The sequence below is a fragment of the Podarcis filfolensis genome (assembly GCF_964270895.1).
Source record: "Podarcis filfolensis genome assembly, chromosome: 6".
NCBI lineage: Eukaryota > Metazoa > Chordata > Lepidosauria > Squamata > Lacertidae > Podarcis > Podarcis filfolensis.
This window is the reverse complement of record NC_139609.1, coordinates 11,223,311-11,242,870: the sequence shown is the minus strand read 5'-3', so window position 1 is coordinate 11,242,870 and position 19,560 is coordinate 11,223,311. Positions and strand designations below refer to the sequence as shown.

Sequence of the window (19,560 nt, the reverse complement as noted above, 5' to 3'; positions counted from 1 at the left end):
CATTTTTACATTTAGTACTGCAGCACCTTTCATGGACTGCTTCATTTGGTTAAGTTTTTTAGTGTTCTAACTTTTCTTATATTATACAAAATTACAACTAGATTAGTTCTGGACACAGCTATACATTTACTGAGGTTACTGATTTTAGTAGTGAAATAGTCATTCCAGAAAATCCAAGACTGGGTAAATTATGACCAATTCTAATTGAGAGTACATGCTAATATAGCAGCAGACTACAGTGGTACCTCAGAAGTCAAATGGACTCTGTTCTGGAAGTCTGTTCGACTTCCAAAATGTTCAGAAACCCAAGGCTTGGCTCCGGGATGCTCCTGCAGCCAATCGGAAGCAGTGTTGGACATTAGGGTTCCAAAGAACGTTCGCAAACTGGAACTCTCACTTCTGGATTTGCAGCATTCAGGAGTCAAAACGTTTGACTTGCAAGGCATTCGTGAACCAAGGTACAACTGTACTTGTAAATACTCCAATATAAGCAGATGTTAATATGCAATTATTCATGGCTTCCCATGAACACCCATTTTGTTTTTGAAAGTAGATTTTATTTTAAAGAGGCAGTCATCTATTCCTTACGTGAAATGGCAGAGGATCCTTGCATGTACTTATGTGTCCATCCCTACAGGCAACTGCTCCAGAATGGAGTCACACTGGTAGTAGAATAGGAATAAAAACAAGTTATTTGACCCTCTCCTAAAGGCACACACAATGTACAAGAGCAGCAGCTCTAAACGCTCTTCTTCTTAAATTACATTTAACACAGGAATGATGGGGTTATAAAAGGGTGCAGACAGCCTCACAAATCCAAGGGGTCAGTTCTTGGCTGGCCAGGAAGTAGATACCACCTGCTCTACATCTTATTCCTCTCTGCAATTTCTCCCACCTCCCTTGAGGTGTTCTGTGTGTGTGCGCGTGCGCGCCTTGAAGTCCAAGAATCACAGCATTCCAAAGGTTCTGCTTGTGAAAGTGTGGCAGTAACGAACATGCAGGTGCAACATGTTCTGATGTGTGTAATTAGTCACAGTACTAAAGTCACAGAGCAATGGTTTGATCAAAACAGCTACTTTATGTATTAAAGTGAATATAAATACTTAGTGAATTCACTGTAACATGGAAGTAAAAATTCACATTCTCCCACACTAAGCTGGGACCACCACACATCCCCTAGGTAGATAAGCTTTCAGAATTTTACAGACACTTCATCCGCTTACAGGGTAAATCACAATGCAGATTTGTTTCTCTGCAGGTATTTGCCCATACAAAAGCATTTTTTTTCACATAAAAACAAACCTATTATATTTAGTGGACATGCACTAGCAATCTATATAAATTGTACATTACACCAAATATACTGAACAAAACCAAAACAGGCATGGTACAACTTCCCTTCCCACCCCAGACTTCTAGTAATTGTAAGTTTCATGGCACAAACTGCTAGCATAATTTCGGAATGTCTGATATTGAAGAGATATTCATAACGGGAGCATTTTACGACAGTTTTCTCCTATGGCAGTGCTAAAAGAAAGTGAAGAGCTGAAAGCCATGTTTCCTCCTAAGGTCTTCCTAAAAGGCCAGTATATTAAGGGAATGCAAGACACTTGAGTGTGCAATTTTGAAGTTCAACCCTAATTAGGAACATTCCCTTTCCCAATACAAAAGGCAAATATCTATATACTGCAGTGGGAATGGAAGGATTACAGTGGAAGAAAGTGATCTTCGTCCTTACAGAATGGTGGCACTCTTCACTACAGTGGAACCTTGTATTACGTACCATCCCCCTTGTGAACGCTGCGTGTTACGAGCTCCGCTAACCCAGAAGTAGATGCTCCCAGTTGCGACTTTTGCCCCGGGATGTGAGCGGAAGTCGCGCACTGACAGGCGCCATTAGTGAAAGCGCACCTCATGTTACGAGCGGTTTTGGGTTGAGAAAGGACCTCCGAAACAAATTAAATTCTTAACCGGAGGTACCACTGTTTATGATAATTATGCTCAAAATGAAAAACTACTGGTGCACACAGCAACCAACAACTGAAAGCATGCCCAAGTGAAATTTAAAAATGCAAATACATTTTATTTATTAAGATTGTAAGTGCCAAGTGTTGTTAATATGGCTAATAAATAATATTTTTGAAGAACTTTCTCATTGTTCTGCAAAAGATTTTGTGCCTTTTACTTTAAAACACTGAAGATTCCACATCAATAATCCCACAAATTTATAAGGTGTGCAGGTATAGAGGGATGTTTGCCTTACTTTAGTTAGTTACTTGATATTGAAACCACCTGAGCTAGTAGCAAGGGTTACTAGTTCTAAAATGTAACAGTACTCATGGTTTTCCCCTTAATAGGCCAATGCATATATTATAACACTAGCTTCACACAGCACAGTGGAATTGTGAGCCAGCCTCAGAAATCTACAGTCCCTCCCCCTCACTCCTGAACTGTTAATCAGTACATTAACACCAAAATTAACCTTTGTTAAAGTTAACTATGGTTCTCTTAATGTGAAGTGTGTTTCTGGTTACCCTAACTTAAGAAAGGCAGAGAAAGAAGAATTGCACCAGGGCTGATGGGAAAGTACGCATTCCCTGGTTTGCTGCCTATGTGGAAATAACTGGTGTTACAAGTAGCTATTTTAAATTTAACAAATGGAACAACTCATTACATGAACAACGTGTAAGAGTTCACTTACTGCCCTGAATATCCCTTCTGGCCCCCAGCATCAGCAGTTCCTTTAGCATCACAGGTAGCCAGTTTATCAGCAAGCCTACTCTGGCCATATGTGCTTTAACATTGCTGTAGGGAAAAGAATACGTTACAACCAACTCTGTTGCCTCTTGTCAACACTTCTCAAGGTGCTAGTACATGTCTGCCAACATGAAGCCCGTCAGCATGAACACATACCCCTAGGGAATCTTTGCTGCACCTAGGATCGTGCACATGGAACAAGAGCTACCAAATCAAAAAAGCAGATTGGACAGCAATGGTGGAATGTACAGATCATTCAGTCCTCCAGGGGGCAGGGAAATATATACAAGTATCACACCAAATACTGCCTAATAATAAGGGTATTCATCAAGGAATCCAAGTCTCGAAGCAGTTCTCCATGATGCAGAAGATGGTGTTTCGCTTAGTTAAAGTAAACCAAAGCTATAAAAGCCATTACAGTTCCAACTCAAAGCCTTTGTCAGTCTTATTTGTGTTCCTTTGTTGGCGCATAGTACAGCTCCATGGGCTTATTCACTTTCCAGTACTTTTCACTGACCAGCTCCAAGGAAAAGGAGCCATTTAAAACCTAAAGACAAAGTCAGAATTAGTGCCAAAATCAGAAACTAAGCCAGTATTTGCTACCACTTGAAAATGAACAGAAGACATAGCTAGGAAAATAACAAAACATTTGACAAACCACAGCTTGCAAACAGCATTAAAGAGACAGTGTGTTTAGGCACAGCAATCTATAAATAGTCTAATATAATCCAGATGTCAATTCCACTCCCAATTCCAAAGCAAGAAGCAGCTACAAATACAGTTAAGACGCTTTGCTGTATTTTGACACGTCTACAGTTCTTTTACAAAATGATTCTTGCTAGCAGAATAGGACATATACTACCTCAGTAATTAGGTACCTGTTTACCTGCGGAAAGCAGTTAAATAACTACAGCACTTAGGATTGATGCTAAGCTTACTTTGTTAAACTCGGGGTGGGAAACTGCCCCAAAGCTCTCCGGGCTCTATAGCAGCCCGAATGCAGAGAAATTACATCGCAATCCTTTTCTAACAAAGACCCATTTCATTTGTCCTTCCTTCAATAAGTTAAAAACAGCATGGTTGGCAGGGAGAAGCCGTGTGCATGTAAATCTGTGGTGGTGACCACACCCACTTTGGCCACTTCCAAATCCCAAGAGGGGATGCAGACTTTGGTCTCAAAAATGCCCGCACCCCTGGTTTAAAAATAACTACACAAACAGGATCGGCTCAAAGATGAACACTTGTTAGTAACCATTCAGAAAGCATTCCAGATGAGCAGAGATTTGAATCTGGGATTTCTTCAAATCCAAGCCCCAGCTGCTATATACCACACACTCTCTTCAAGCAGTATGACATGTAATTATTTACACTGATTTTATACCAATGTTGTGCTTATTTTTCCTAGTTCACAGGCCCACTTCATACAAGTTGCGTGATCAGCCTCAAGAGGAACAGAAGTACATCAAAATCCTATTCAGAAATTCCGCACATTCTCCCTTTTAAGTCATTTGCCATAGCAGATCCATCTCTGACATCAACAGGGCAAGCAAAGGGGTGCCTAGGCATGCTCACCTGAACACAAGTAGGTGCCCCTTTGTGGATGTTCTGGAGAGGATGCAGGGCTTTGGCAGCAGAGCAGGAGATGTGGTCTTGCTTCCCTTCCATGCACTAAGCCCTGTGCATGGAGAATTTCTCAATAGGACTCAGGTGTATCTTAAAGCTGTGGCACTTTATTTTCTCCCAATTATGGTTTTAGCTGAATCAGCTACTCACAGTAAACTGGCCATTAGCTGTAGCAATATAAATTGTGTACTGCTTCTCACTGGCTGTTTCAAGATTCATCTGATTTGACTCTCCTTTGCTTCGGAGTTCTTCCAAGGCCAATCTCACAGCTAGGTACTTGGACAAGTGATCAACTGTGGCATTGCCAGAGGTCTTTATGTACCTGCAGCAAGAACAAAGACAACCCATGTACAAAAATAAATAAATGGCTGCAATTGAGAAACACCCACAAGCAAAATGATCCAAAATATAGGTAAAGGGCAGGAACTGAGCACTTGCAAGAGCTTGTCCTGAATAATCAGATAGCACACACGCCCCTTCGCAAAAGACTAGATCGCTAACATGTACACACCTTCTGAAAATAGGGACAAAAAACACTGCTTACCTTGTCTGTGCACTGTCATCATTTTCCATTAATGTAGGATGGGGTCGGAAAACTAGTTCTATTTCACTTGCACCATCCAATACTGGGTCTATGGCAACTGTCGTATTGTTATTATCCAATTCTAGCCCAGAATCATCAGAGGTTTTTGTCCTTTTGTTACTTGGCCCAGCTTCTTGATTACTGTGAGTTGAAGCATTACTACAATGCGAGCTGTCACCATTGTCTTCTGCTCCACTGCCATTCTCGATCGGTTGCTTCTTGCCTCTCTGTAACCTAAGAAGCATACATAACATGTTCAAGTAAGTCATGCAACCTCTTCATTTTCAAAGACCTCACACAAGCTATCAAATATATGAATAAGACTCCCATGATCTCAAAACAAACTGCCAGCTGACACAATCAGTACAGAACCACCGTTTAGCATGTTCCACTATGGAAGAATTAAGTTTCTCAGATCCAAAAAAAAACATTCATATGGAACTGAAGCACAGTGCAAGAATGCCAAATGTAGAAAGGCATGACTGGTGCAGAAGTGGACTCTAGAACCCCAGATATCACTAAAACAGGTTTCTGTTTTTCTGCAAAAGCTCATTAAATGAAACGAGCTTACTAAGCTTAGTCTGTCATCTTCCAATTATAGACAAAAATGGGCAGGATCATACATAACACAGATTAATCTGCCTTGCAGAATAGGAACCATTTAGCTCACTTCTGTCTACTTGTAACAGCAGTTCTCAAAACCTAAACAAGTATCTCTCACAACTCTGGTAGCATAATTTTTAAACTAAAAACATGGGTTTGAGATTGAAAACCCAATCACTAAGCTGCACCTCCCCACAGCCTCCAATTTCTAACTCCCGATTACTTGGAGTCTCTTACCTGTTCAGGGCCTGGATTTTCAGACCCTCCTCAATGCTGTGGCTCAGAGCCTGCTGGTTATTGTGCTTACTGATCCTTGCTAGAACTCTCTCCTGGTGGGCTTCATATTCATCACGACTTGGATAAATTTTACTGATAAGGGCATCAAAGTTTGGGTCCGGTCTCAGTGACCTCTTAGAAACAAGCTTTTTACGGCAAGTAGGGCATTCTTTGTTCCTAAGAGGAGAAAAGGAGAAAAGCAGTTCCACAAGTATGCTCTTCATATCATGCTTTGTGACAGTCTGCAGTCTTGATTAGTCCCTTCTTATTGAAATATGACTTACCAAACCCTTGTCATATTGGATACAGTCACAAACCAGTTTTGCACATCACACAATTCAAGCCCCTGATGCAAACCGATTTGTTATACTCACTTCACAGTTGCTTCTTTTCAGTTACTACTCTTCAGTTAGATGTTACAGGTTTCTAGACTAGTTGGTAAAGGCTAAGCTTATTTCGAGATATTTCACTTCAGTTCCTTAACTTAGCTGTTGAGTTATTACAGCTAATCCCTCATTAGGTGGGGAATGAGAATAAAGAGACACAATTCCTTACACGTCCCCTTCTCGGTCAGAAAAAAACACCAAGAAGTTTCTTGCTGCCAGTGCAGTACCTGACTTGAACCAGTGAGTCCTGGGTTCAAAACTTTGATATGAAGTTCTCTGGGTGACACTGAGTCAATTCTCTATTCTACAAGTTGGTTGAGATGATAAATTGGGATGGGGCATCATGGCTAAAGTCTTTGAGGGCAGAAACTGGAAAATGCTGGAAGATTCTAGCTCATTCTAGAAGGTTCATTTCTGTTGCAAATATTGTTTTGACCAGGGGTCAGCAAACTTCTTCAGCAGGGGGCCGGTCAACTGTCCCTCAGACCTTGTGGGGGACCAGACTATATTGGGGGGGGGGGAATAATGCAAGAGCACCATGAGCCCTGGTGGCTGCTTACCTGTGTCTTGCGAGCAGCAGGGGTTGGTGGTGGCGAAGGGACGATGAGTGGCGCATGAAAAGGCTCTGGAGAGAGGCTGCTTAAAATGGCGGCCGCTCAAGCACTACCGCTGCTGCTGGCACCAACAAAGCCCAGCCCCCTTCCTTCTCTAGGCAGGGTGGGGAGAAGCCTGGAGGAGGGAGGTAGGCGCCACTGCTGCCGTGGGAGGGAGAGGGAAAGAACGCACACGCTGGTGATCCATGTGGTGATTCCCAGACCGTCTGCAGGCCAGATCCAGAAGGCAATTGGGCCTAATCCGGCCTGCGGGCCTTAGTTTGTCTACCCATGGTTTTGACTATCTGAAGGTCACGCTGAGCCAGGAGAGATAAATTTGTGCACTCAGCGAGCTGGTCATTCTCTTACTTTTGTTTGTACCTCACATGTTTGCAGTTTTTTCTCTGAAGTTGTGTGTGTGTGTGTGTGTGTAAAACAAAGCCCTTTTGCCTTTAGTAAAAGTTTTTCTTTGACTCAGCGTGTTTTATTACTACACGATGCATCCACTCCTAATATATGCTTCTGGGACTCCGCCATTCATCAGGACACAGAGCGCCTAGGAATTTTAGGATCCAATCCGTCAGGGGGAGCCATGCCCCGTAAACTCCTTGGAGGAAGGACAGAATAAAAATAAAGTACAGAGGTACCTCAGGTTAAGTACTTAATTCGTTCTGGAGGTCTGTACTTAACCTGAAACTGTTCTTAACCTGAAGCAGCACTTTAGCTAATGGTGCCTTCTGCTGTTGGCACGCCGTCGGAGCACGATTTCTGTTCTCATCCTGAAGCAAAGTTCTTAACCTGAAGCACTATTTCTGGGTTAGTGGAGTCTGTAACCTGAAGCGTATGTAACCTGAAGCGTATGTAACCCGAGGTACCACTGTAACTGGAAATGCTTCTCTACCCTCTAATGCTAAACAGTTAAGATTTAGGATTTATGGCCCTGGCTGGCTGTCAACTTTGGAGAGGGAGGGAAGTAAAGTAAAAGGGTGATATTCAGCTAAGCTTTACTGAGAGCAGACGCACTGAAATTAATGAACATATAAGCAGAGAGCTGGAAGGGACCACGATGCAGGAATCTCAACTTAAGCATTCTGTTAATTTCAATGCGTCTACACTGAATAAAACCTAATTGAATACCACCTAAAGGTTTTTTTTTTTTTGCAGGTTCTTTACATTTTACCCAGAATCCCAAGGTACTGCTCAAGTACTATAACCAATCCAGATAGAGGTTTTTTTTTTAAAAAAAAAATCTTGTATCACCATACTTACCCACTTCTCAGGGCTGTGATGATACAATCAGCACAAAAACGATGCAGGCATTCCTTAGTAGTCATGGTGTTCTTCAACATATCCAAACAAATGGGACACATCAGCTCACTGTGGAGGCTTCGTGGTGACACTACTATTTCCAAGCCATCTGTTATTGCTTCCTAATGATAAAAGTTAAATAGAGTTGGTGCTGACCTTTAAAGCCCTAAACAGCCTCGGTCCAGTATATCTGAAGGAGCGTCTCCACCCCCATCGTTCTGCCCGGACACTGAGGTCCAGCACCGAGGGCCTTCTGGCGGTTCCCTCACTGCAAGAAGCCAAGTTACAGGGAACCAGGCAGAGGGCCTTCTCGGTAGTGGCGCCCTCCCTGTGGAACGCCCTCCCACCAGATGTCAAAGAGAACAACAACTACCAGACTTTTAGAAGACATCTGAAGGCAGCCCTGTTTAGGGAAGCTTTTAATGTTTGATGTATTACAGTATTTTTTAAAAAAAATTGAAGCCGCCCAGAGTGGCTGGGGAAGCCCAGCCAGATGGGCGGGGTATAAATAATAAAATTATTATTATTATTATTATTATTATTATTATTATTATTATTATTATTATTATTTTCTCAAGCAATTCTTTCCTGTTCAAGCTGAAGTTGCTATTAATAATAATAATATTAATAATGATGATGATGAAAAACATTTCCTCTTTATTTCTGGCAAATGCAAATAAGATTTGAGTTTTGTTGTAATGCTCTAGCTGATAAATTAACATTTTGGAGGGCAGTGGGCATTCACATCTTTTGTAAGTTAAGCAAAGATGTTTTTAAAAAAACACAACAACTCTTTAGTACCTGAGGTGTTCTTTGAAGTTCATACAAGCTGAGCTCCCATGTTTTGCTCAAAGGCTGCGTTCCATTTGTCTGCACAGCCTGAGACATGGCTAGAAGAAAAGAGAAACATGAAAATCAAGCATTTTAAGAGGTCATGCAGATTGGGCATTTTCACAGGTGGACTCATATTTCACAAGACAGGTCAGCAGACTACACCCCTCAAACCATTGCCAGTTCATTTCTCACTCATTTCCATTTCACATGAAAAGTACCTATAGCACAAGGATATCCACCAATATGCTACAGAGTAATTTCAGCAAATATATGGCACCTCTGGATGGACATAATAGAGCACATGTCAAGAGTTCAGAAGCTGCAGTTAGATCTTCCTCCCTTTAAAAAGCAATATACAGACAAGAGGTCTTGGCCTAGTCTTCTGACTAAAGCTATTTACTTCATGAAGTAAATGAGACTGAGACAGTGGAGCTCCGGAGATAGAGTGAAAACGACAGACCCCACCTTTGGGACTTTCTCATCCCTTTTACAGAGAGTCACATATCTGCAGAACAGGTCCCAATTTTTTTCTTTTTTACATCCCAGGAAGATGGGAAATTGCCCAAATTCAACATCATTCACACCCAACAGTTTTTCTAGTAGTACATTTTCATTTCATCATTAAAACCAAATAGAAGTAAAAATGACTGCACCTGACCACACTCATACAATTATACATGCCTACTGCATATTCAGGTACATATCCAATCAGCATTTGATTATATCTTTATTTTTATACTGGAATGCAGTACAGTATTAGTCTGCGGATACAGACACAGAGAGAAAGGTTGGAATGTAAAAGTAAATAATAATAGAATCAATTTTCTAATCTACCCCATATTTGACACCATGCAACTTTCTAAGCTGTCTAGAGCTGCTTAACTCCCATTTGTTGGTATTTTACTTCTCTACCCACACCATGTGTAATTAAGTCAAACAAAGTATTTTTCCAATATCTTTCCATAGAAGCTCTTGGTATGAGCTTTCGTGTGCATGCACACTTCTTCAGATACATGCACACGAAAGCTCATACCAAGAACTAACTTAGTTGGTCTTTAAGGTGCTACTGGAAAGAAAAAATTTTTTTTTGTTTTGACTATGGCAGACCAACACGGCTACCTGGCTACCTATCTGTTTCCATAGAAGGTAATTTTGAAATCTGCAAACCCTATCAAAAACCTTCAAGGCAGCTAATTAGCAAAGCCTTCCATAAACATTTAGAAACACAATGTGATTCTCATTGCTTCCAGGGGTCTGCATAGCACTGTGTGTAGTAAGAGACCAACCCAGCCCCTTTGCTCTGTTCCAGAGGACTTGGGAAGGTCTGGGATCATTGCCTCACTTCCTCCTCAAAGCCAGGCCCTGCCAGAAGCAGAATGTCTCTCATCACTTCTCATAAGAAGCAACAGCAATCATGCCAGGCCTTCATGAAGGAGTCTTGCCACTTTTGACCACTCAAGAGTCAGTTTGAAGTGGAATAATGACCCATTCTTCCCTCAGGTCCAATGGAAGTGGAAATCAAGTTTTAGCTGTTCTTAGTAGTAAATAGTAGCTAGTTGAGAATATGCATTGCAATCGGCAGGTATCTGCCTTCCTCACGTTCTTCTGCAGTAGTTAGATGACTTGTGGTTGGCTACCAAGTCCAGCCAAAACTGTGGGCTCCCAAGTGAGCAAGAAGTCAATATTCCTAGGTGAACCGACGGGCCAATACTAAGTCCTCATCTCGCTCCCATGCTGCATTTGAAGCGATAGTAGGATTGCCTCTTCTATTACGAAGACATATGCCAGCTAACAAGCAACTTCTACAAACTAGTAACACTGCTGTGTTTGTTCCTTTTTAATTTCCAGCTCAACTAAAGTGGTTTAGAGTCCAAAGCACTGCATATTGTTTCCATTTCAGATTCCATTTCATTCTTTATTAGCTCCTCTTTTCTATCAATATTGAACACTGATTATCTACAGAAAATACTAATATACTGCTGCAGCTGTCTCCAATATTATAACTAATAGGCATGGCGGGATTTCTTATGTCAAGGCAGAAAATTAAGAACATGTTTATGGCATTAAGTGTCACTAAGCCATAATAAGTTTATTATATTTGTCAGCAGAAACTACTAAGTTTTAATAAGGTCATTAGAGCTACACATTTTCTATCACACAAATATGCAAACATCTTCCATGAAGCTGTGCTTAATTTATAAAAAAAATTAGCTGACAAATTTTATAAAAATATAAATGTCCCTTAAGCTGCAATGTTGAAATAAGATTCGGTTTCTGAACATCATTAATTTTAAAATATTATTTGTATATGCCCAGAACTCCAGCAGATCCCCAAATCCTATTGCAATACACTGCCACTATATTGTGTAAAGGAGTCTAGTTACTGCAACAGTCATTCGTCAGGCTTCTCTTATTTCAAGTAATGGAAGGATGAAAACCCTCACATTATTAGCAACTAGCAAGCACATAACCAGTGCTGCTCAGGAAGTCTAAGAAACAAAAAATATCAGTGCCGTTTTTAAAGGTTCAGTTCACCCCTGTAGTTCAAAATAATGCCCAACTGTATCTAAAGAATAACTTGCTCCTTGATCTCTGGAACAATAATGAAAAAATTAGTTACAGTATTGTTAAGAGATGTCCAAATGCATAATAAACAAACAAAATTTTCCTAATTATATGATAGATTAAGGGAAGTGGAAGTGAGAGAATATGCAGAATGATCCTGTAAGTCTTGGGGCAGGAACCAAAAATAACCAGAATTTACAAGTGGGCCATGCAACAAAAACATTGCAATGTGTTATGTTTTCCTGTTCAGCTTCCCAGCCACTTCAGTCCTCCTGGCTTTCAATTACACCCACCCACCCGTCTATCAGTATTTCATGTCCACCAAGAATGTTCAGTTCTCAGTGGGCTATTCTGGCCGCCCCCCCCATGTTTATTTTTTCTTAAAATGGCGCTTACCTCTGGAAATCTTGGGATTCCCTCAAGCCTGCTGATACCTCTTTCTTGTACATCCCACTTCTCAGAGTGGGACCCTACATTAGCTAGGTTACCTCATTACTTCAAATGCATATAGCTTCTGAAGGGAGGCTTTCAACAGGTACAGAATGATTATTTTTAAATGACAAACAGGAAAAAATAAGTAATTCTCAAACTTTTTTTTAAAAACCCCAACCATAAATAAAATTTCTGTGAAATCTGTTAAGCAAATACCTGACCTAGCACTCAGTCAAGAACCTTTTAAATTCCATTTTCCACACAACATATATCTTGGCTGTGGTTAGACTGTAGCAACTGCAGCACTTTTCGTGATTTGATACAGACTGACCAGCTCTCTAAGAACTTTCTCTTGTTCCAAATTCTTCTAAAAACCTTTTACTACTCACAAGTGGAGTACAGCAAGATTGGAGGAATGCAACTCCTTCAATAAATCCACACTGTATCACGTTTCAAAAGCATTCAACATGATGACTTGTGCCTCCAGAAAGCTTGTAAGCATTAAGGCACACTATCTCTAAATGTTAAGCGTGCATCATGGCTAATAATCAGCAATCTCCTAGACAGAACATGTCCAGCACCCCAAGGACACAAGCAGATGTAAATTACCACAACTAGAACACTATGCTGCTTTGGCAGTTAGTTTAACAACTACTCAGAGCAACACATGATGCGCGGCGGGGAGTGGGTGGGTGTGGGGGGGAAAGAAGAGATAAGCTGAATGCCTGACTGGGTCTGAAAAAGTCCGCTACAGATAAACACCTCACTGTACTGTTTGCTGCTAGGGACCAAGGGAGAAATGCTATGGCGCTGCAGAGCTTTTGTTTCCTTCCCACATTCCTCTTCTCAAAGCTCATGAAGCGCACACATTTTGATTATATTCTGAGCTGTTGTTAATTTTGTTATTTCGTGTAAGCTGCCCTGCAAGTGGAAACATTGTAGGGTATGGTATAAATGGCTTAAGTAAAATAAAGAATGGCCTCTTCATTTTCCATTTGCCTAGTTAGCCCCACGCCTGGAGAGAGAAACTATATTTGCTTTGTTGGGACCAATTCACATACCGTATGGGGCTCTAAGATCAGTTCCCAGTATAAAATATGCACACAGCGGCTTTTATTAAGTACATCCACATATGCAAGTTGTGCTCCTTGCTTTCAAGTATAAACAGTGATTGGGAAGCCTTCGGTTTTGTACATTTTGAAGAGGAGGGGAGGGAAGGTGCAATTTATATTATGGAAACCACAGTTAATGCTTGTTTTGTATGAAGTGACCCTTAAGCTTTTATTTATTAGATATTATTATTAATCAAATTTGTATACCACTCTTAATTTGAAGATCACAGGGTGGCGCACAACATAAAATTACAAAATAAGAACACAAAATGTGCAACAAAACAAAATGAAAGCAAGCCAATAACCCCTGCTTCCACAACCACATTTAAAAAGGCATAGTTTGTTTAATCTGCCTAAGGCCTGGTTATAGAGAAACATTTTTGCCTGGTGCCTAAAGAAACACTGGGCTAATTAAACAATCTATGGTGGCAACTCTAATTACCCATGCCAAATTTATCTGAATTCTGCTCTACCTTCAGTCATGATCAATTTGCCTGAGCTTAAGCAACTGTCCTACTGACCTGACCTACTCATACAAACACCAACTTCTCTTTTTTCCATTGACTGTCAAAGCCAAATGTAAAAAGCAGTAAACCATTCAAGACTGAACCACTTATTTCTCTCAATTAGTTCATAATGGTTGGACAGGTAGATAGGCAAGCTACTGTATTTTTGCTGTTTAACACACACAAGTGAAAGAAATGTGTCTGCATTCTAGATTTATGTGATTCGGGAGGAGGAAAGCAAGAGAAGATTGTGAAACCTTTCAGACAAGACTACATATTCTGCATCCATTGCACCAGCAAATATTTCCCCATTATGTTATAATTCATAAATTTTTACAGACGAGTTCATTAAAAGTGGAGAGCTAAATCATGCCCATTTATTTCAACAAGCAGTTGTATGATGAAGGTAACAAAAATGCTTTGAATATGTTTTAAGCACCTGTCTATTTTTAAAAGGAAGTGAAAAATAAAAAACAACTACTCATAAAAAATCCAGAAAAAAGGACAAACACCATTGTACCAATTTAAATGACAGTAAAACAGACCACAGGGTAGTGCTATCCTGTTCTTAATAGCAAAATTATACTGTCTTGATACCACACTGAATATTTCTGCATTTCATTTTGGAAGCGCCTTACTGGATGAAAAAATTATAGCTTGTAATTGTTTTCTTTTGAAGCAAGGGCAAGAGTGTAGCATTGATCAGTCACGATATGTTTTGAACAGTCTCTCTCTCACTTCCAATACAGTCGTATCCCGGAAGTCGAACAGAATCCTTTCAACTTCTGAAACATTTGACTTCCAAAGCGCAGCTTCTGATTGGCTGAAGGAAGCTCCTGCAGCCAATGGGAAGCAGCAGAAGCCCCGTCCGATGTTCAGAATCCAAAAGAACGTTCGAAAACCGGACACTCACTTCCAGTTTTCAATCCTTCAGGAGCCAAAACACTTGACTCCCAAGGCGTTCAGGAGGCAAGGTACGACTGTAGTCGAAGCACTTCTGTATTAGGACTGGAGGCACACTTCACTCTTGCACCTCTATTCTTTTAAGAAAGAATACCCTGCCCCCAATAACCTCACATGCTGTTTCCCCCATACCTCACTTAGCTGAGGAGAAGTAGAGATTCATGTAAAGCAGGAGTGGGGAACTTCAGGCTTGGGAACCAAATGTGGCCCCAGGTTTCTGTGCCTGCCTTTGTGACCCTTTACAGGCCATGCCTCCTCCCTAGACTACACCCCTCACTGGTCTGGTTCCACACACTCCTTGAGTGCTCTTGTCTGGCTTTAATGTGTCCTGGAACTGTCATAATACCTCATTTGTCTGGATGCAGGGTCAGATGTGTCGAAACCTCTGGTTTTTGCACAGCCGGAAACATAGCCAACTGTACATGATGGAATGCCACCCTCAGGTTGAAACTGGTTCCTGATATAATGAAAAAACCGACAAGATGCTTTGAAGAATATGGTTAATTCTCTTGCATCATGAGCATGTTTTTCCCATGGGAGAAATAAGACCTTTGAGAGGAGATTTAGATTGGGGAAAATGGCTTTGGGTGAGGAGGGTGTCCCATAGGCACTGTGGAAAGTGATTAATCCTTTTGCATCATGGGCAACAGGGGCTGTCCTGCCCTTGTGGGCTCCCCAGAGAATGCTGGAATAGATGGCCCATTTTATCAAATCCAGCAGACCTCCTCTGTAGTACATTTGCCAATTAGCCATAAGTTATTAACTGAGCTTCCATGTTCACAGGCAGTATAGCTCTGAATACCAGCTACTGGAAACAAAGAGAGGGTTGGTCACTGTGAGAACTGCTTGACTAGATGGGCCCCCTTTGGCCAGACCCAGTTGCAGGGAACGTCTGATGTTCCTAAGTTTTTACGAATGTTGCATTCATGTCCTGCTCCCCAGAAGCACTGAAAAGTAGGGTGCTGGGATAGGTTAATTCTTTTGCCCTTTTGCATCCTGAGAATGTTTTCCCCTTAAGACAAACAAAAGATATGGGAGAGAGTTGTTAGGGGAAATGATGAGCCGTGGGGAGATTTACCCCACCTCCAACCCGATTCTTCCCCACACATCTTTTAAATAGGGATGGCATCTTGGCTAGCTGACTGGTTGTATGGAAAATGCACCCGGAAGATAAAATATATCAAGGACTTAGTGATCTGGCATGGAGCCCTCCCTGCCTCTGTTCCTTCTCCCTCCTTCTCCTGTTAAGTTTTTAATGAGGAGTGTTTTGAGAACAGGCTTAGATGTTCTGGGAACGTTGTAAAGAGGTGAAGTCCATACCCCCACAGCTGCCTAATCAGTTTGGGAGGATAGTGCTGGGTACCTTCTCTCATGTTTGACATGTTTTGAAAAAGTGAGGCATTGAGAGGGGGTGGCTAATAGATTAGTTGTACGCAGCCAGTCTTTGAAGCCACATAGGCTGTCTATAAAATCTGACAGTTTGGGCAGTTTCTCTGAATCTCATGCACGGACTGATCGGCCACAGGGCTGTGCAAACTGTGGCTACCTGGGGGAGTTGCTTTGACACTTCTTGAGGGCTTCCAAATGGCAGATTGCAGTGCTTACTTGGTATATATACATTGCTTGCTGTTTTAGAACAAAATCTTTGATCTTCTCACTCACTTGTGTATTTTGTATTGCTTCTGAATCTCATTTTAAAAGAACTACCTTGCCTTTGGCAAGACGCTGGTCAGATATTGTCAGCTGGGCGCTATTATTTGACCACAGTCAAATATTGCATTAAGTTAATTATGCCTGAAGAACGGGGTTTCTGCCTACTTAGCAGAAGTCACTTTTAAAGTGACACTGGCCATTTCTTTGTAGTCACTGTTACTTTGCTTTATTTCTGTTTTAATTACATTGGGTAATATTCAACATTGTGCACATAGAGGACAAGCTCACACATGGATTCTTTTCCTCACCTTTCAGCCACCACTACCCCCATGAAAGCCTCCCTGGAGAGTCAGAGGGGAGACTTACCAGCATTGTGGGATGAGCTGTACACCACTGCAGTGAGAGAACACCCCAAAATCTGATGGAATAATCCTGTGTTAGCGGAGTACAAAACTACCTTCCAATTTTGGAAGATTCCTCCACTCCTGCAACCCAGTGTTTGATAAGTCCCTAGCAGTCCTCTGGAGTAGGTTTTTTTTTTTTAAGGGGGTACTGGGTGCTTCAGAGGGAGCGGGTGGTGCTGAGCCTCTTTGGCTCAAGACGGGGTGAGCTCCCATTGCTCTGTTCCATCTCCTGTCAAACTAGCAGTTCAAAAGCACACCAGTGCAAGTAGATAAATAGGTATTTTACTGGGGGCTTCATGGTAAGGATTCATTGCATGAGCTTGTATTCTACTTGTGCAGTGTTGAATTTCACCCTAACCCCTTTTTTAAAAATTGAACTGTAGGTTGACACTGTTGTTCCAAGGTAAATTTCAAAGAGAAATCCAGCAAAACATTAACATTTATAAAAGGTAAAATTTGTTAAAGATTATAATAATGCATTAACCGTAACATTTTAATTTCATGGTTTTGAAATTAGAATAATATATTAAACCTGTTGATTGATTGGTATAGGCAGGATATTGATTGGTATGGGCAGAGGTACAACATATTTTCTATGTGCTAGTGCTTTTTGACCATTATTTGAATGTTCAGTTGAGCAAATCCTTTTTTGAACAGTCAAACATTTAACCATGTAAATAGGGTTTTTTATATTACAAAAAAAAAAACAAAAAAAAAACACAAACCTGCAGGACATCCCATCAGAAATCTCCTATCTCTGGTTCAACTACTAATGGAACTAGATTCGGTATTGTGAAGAAAAACACACCAGCACCACCTTAAATGAACACATTATCACAAAGCCATTTTACTCTTCTGATAAGCCTAGCGACACATAAATGAAATGGCATCCTTGTCATATTGAAATACTTTTAGCACTTCTTCTAGTCTAGGCGCTCTGAGCTGGGACATCCCACATCATCCTTGGGAATTCTGCGAGAACTCACAGGAGACATCCCTTTAAATTTACGGGCCTCTCTCGAGCAAGCATAGTTCTAACCTACCAAGGGAAACAAGAAATCAGCCAAGCAATGTTCTGCAAACAACATACAACAGTCAAAACTCTTGACTCTTCCCTGTGTTTCCACCAACAGATACTACAAAGGCAACCTTTAACACCTTCTGCTCACAAAGATGATGGGTGCCAAGTGAGATGCCACCCTAAAGAACACCTTTTCCTCTTTTAAAGAGACAGTGTACTCCTACACACCCTCTGTCCACCTAAGAGCCCATGTACTACTGTTAGCTGCAAATATAGCATGATAAGTAAATAATTCCTCTAGAGATCTTCCCATTAATGCAACCAGGGGAACAAGGGCAGGGAGGGCAATGGAAGAGCGAGGCCAACATCTTGGGGGGCACCTTTCCTAAAATGCCATTGTCTTGTGCATTTTTGTGTTTTTTATTCCATATTCTTATGCTTGCAAACCGCTGGGAAATCTTCAGGCGAAGGGTTTGGTGTACAAATTGAATCAATAAAAAATTAAATAATAATTTTTTTAAAAAAAAATATGAGACCACCATCTTCCTACCCCAATTATGATTTGCATAGGATCAGACTGTTCTAAGGCGTGCACGATCCTTCTGTTGTTTCTGTAGCTTCTAAACACCTTGTGTATTGTTAATACGGAAAGGTGGTATACAAATTAATAATTTTTTAAAATGAAATAAAATTGAGGGGGCGGGGAGGGACAACCATGCCTGGGACGGCAGGAAGAAAATTGCCCCAGCCCTTTTTCTCGCCCTTAAATGTTATTATTTTGGGGGAGTGGGCGGGTTAATGGCTAAAGAAGAAGAGGAGGAGGAGGAGGAGGAAAACCATCTTGTGTATTGCTAACGCAGAAAGACGGCATACAAATTGAAAGCGAAATGAAAATAATAATAATGAAATAAAATCGAAAGGGGGCGGGACAACCCCGCCAGGGACGGCAGGAAGAAAATCGCCCCAGCTCTTTTCCTCTCCCTTCAATGTTATTATTATTTTTGGGGGAGTGGGCGGGTTAATGGCTAAAGAAAAAGAAGAGGGAGAGGGGGAGGAGGAAAACCGCCACAGAAGGGTGGCATACAAATTGAAAGCGAAATAAATAATAATAATAATAATAATGATGATGATGATGATGATTAAATAAAATCGAAAGGGGGCGGGGAGGGACAACCCTGCCAGGGACGGCAGGAAGAAAAGCGCCTCAACCTTTTTCTCTCTCTCTCTTCTTTAAATGTTATTATTTTGGGAGAGTGGGCGGGTTAATGGCTAAAGAAGAAGAGGAGGAGGAGGAAAACCGCCTTGCGTATTGTTAACACAGAAAGGCGGTATACAAATTGAAAGCGAAATAATAATAATAATAATAATGACATAAAATCGAAAGGGGGCGGGGAGGGACAACCGCGACAGAGACGGCAGGAAGGAAATCGCCTCAACCTTTTTCTCTCTCTCTTCCTTAAATGTTATTATTGGGGGGGGGACGGGTTAATAACAGAAGGAGGAGAAGGAGAAAGACGACCGTGTGTGGAGGCGAGGAGCAAGCACCCCCACCCCTTTTACACCCGCGTAAACGTGCGCAGGATCCGCACCCCCCCAAAACGGAGGCTTCTCCAGCTCCATGTGGGAGGGAGAGACCCCCCCAATAAAAAACCCCAGCTGCGCCCCCTCTTTCCCTCCGCCTCCTCCGCCTTCTCCTCACCGGCCCCGCTGCTCGCCGCCTCTCGGTGTCCGGCCCGCTCCCTCCCCGCGCCTCGGCTCTCTCGCCCGTCGTCGTTGCCGCCGTCGGCGCCGCCGCCGCCTCCTCCTCTCCCGGCAGCCAGGGCTGAGGCGAGTCGACAGCGGCCGCCCCAGCCCGCTTTTCCCACAGCCGCCGCCGCCGCCGCCTCCTCTCCGCCTCAGCGAGCGACACAATATGGCGAGCCGCCGCCGCCGCCGCAAAGG

At 41.9% G+C, this 19,560-nt stretch overlaps 2 protein-coding genes across 6 annotated transcripts in view; one reads left to right on the top strand and one right to left on the bottom strand.

Moving 5' to 3' along the window:
- The window catches only part of TRMT1L (tRNA methyltransferase 1L), a 24,763-nt gene extending 20,239 nt beyond the window's left edge, over positions 1-4,524 (top strand). For 3 of the 4 annotated variants that reach the window (XM_083620095.1, XM_083620094.1, XM_083620097.1), the window contains exon 17: positions 4,163-4,524. In XM_083620095.1, the coding sequence (XP_083476221.1) occupies positions 4,163-4,333 (171 nt within the window). In that variant the 3' untranslated portion in view covers positions 4,334-4,524. Of the gene's footprint in view, positions 1-276; positions 2,148-4,162 lie in introns of those variants that run through there. The other variant, XM_083620092.1, reaches the window with a different exon arrangement.
- Positions 1,059-19,560, bottom strand: RNF2 (ring finger protein 2). Of its 2 annotated transcripts, XR_014549515.1 has the most exons (8): positions 19,319-19,554; positions 8,931-9,019; positions 8,091-8,251; positions 5,804-6,019; positions 4,925-5,197; positions 4,531-4,702; positions 2,914-3,304; positions 1,059-2,805 (listed from the first exon to the last, which is right to left on the bottom strand). XR_014549515.1 is itself a non-coding variant. In XM_083620121.1 (7 exons), exons 2-7 carry the CDS (start codon positions 9,015-9,017, stop codon positions 3,203-3,205), a joined length of 1,011 nt encoding a protein of 336 aa, XP_083476247.1. In that variant the 5' UTR covers positions 9,018-9,019; positions 19,319-19,560; the 3' UTR covers positions 1,059-3,202. The 2 variants fall into 2 exon arrangements, 1 of the variants encoding a protein (XP_083476247.1); XM_083620121.1 differs by having other exon boundaries at positions 1,059-3,304; positions 19,319-19,560.

Coding starts and splice junctions, on each gene's coding strand:
- RNF2 (XM_083620121.1), bottom strand. CDS start 9,017: ATGTCTCAGGCTGTGCAGACAAATGGAACGCAGCCTTTGAGCAAAACA. Junction 6,020..8,090: donor ATCACAGCCCTGAGAAGTGG/GTAAGTATGGTG, acceptor TTCTCCTCTTAG/GAACAAAGAATGCCCTACTT. Junction 3,305..4,530: donor CAGCTAATGGCCAGTTTACT/GTGAGTAGCTGA, acceptor CTTTGTCTTTAG/GTTTTAAATGGCTCCTTTTC.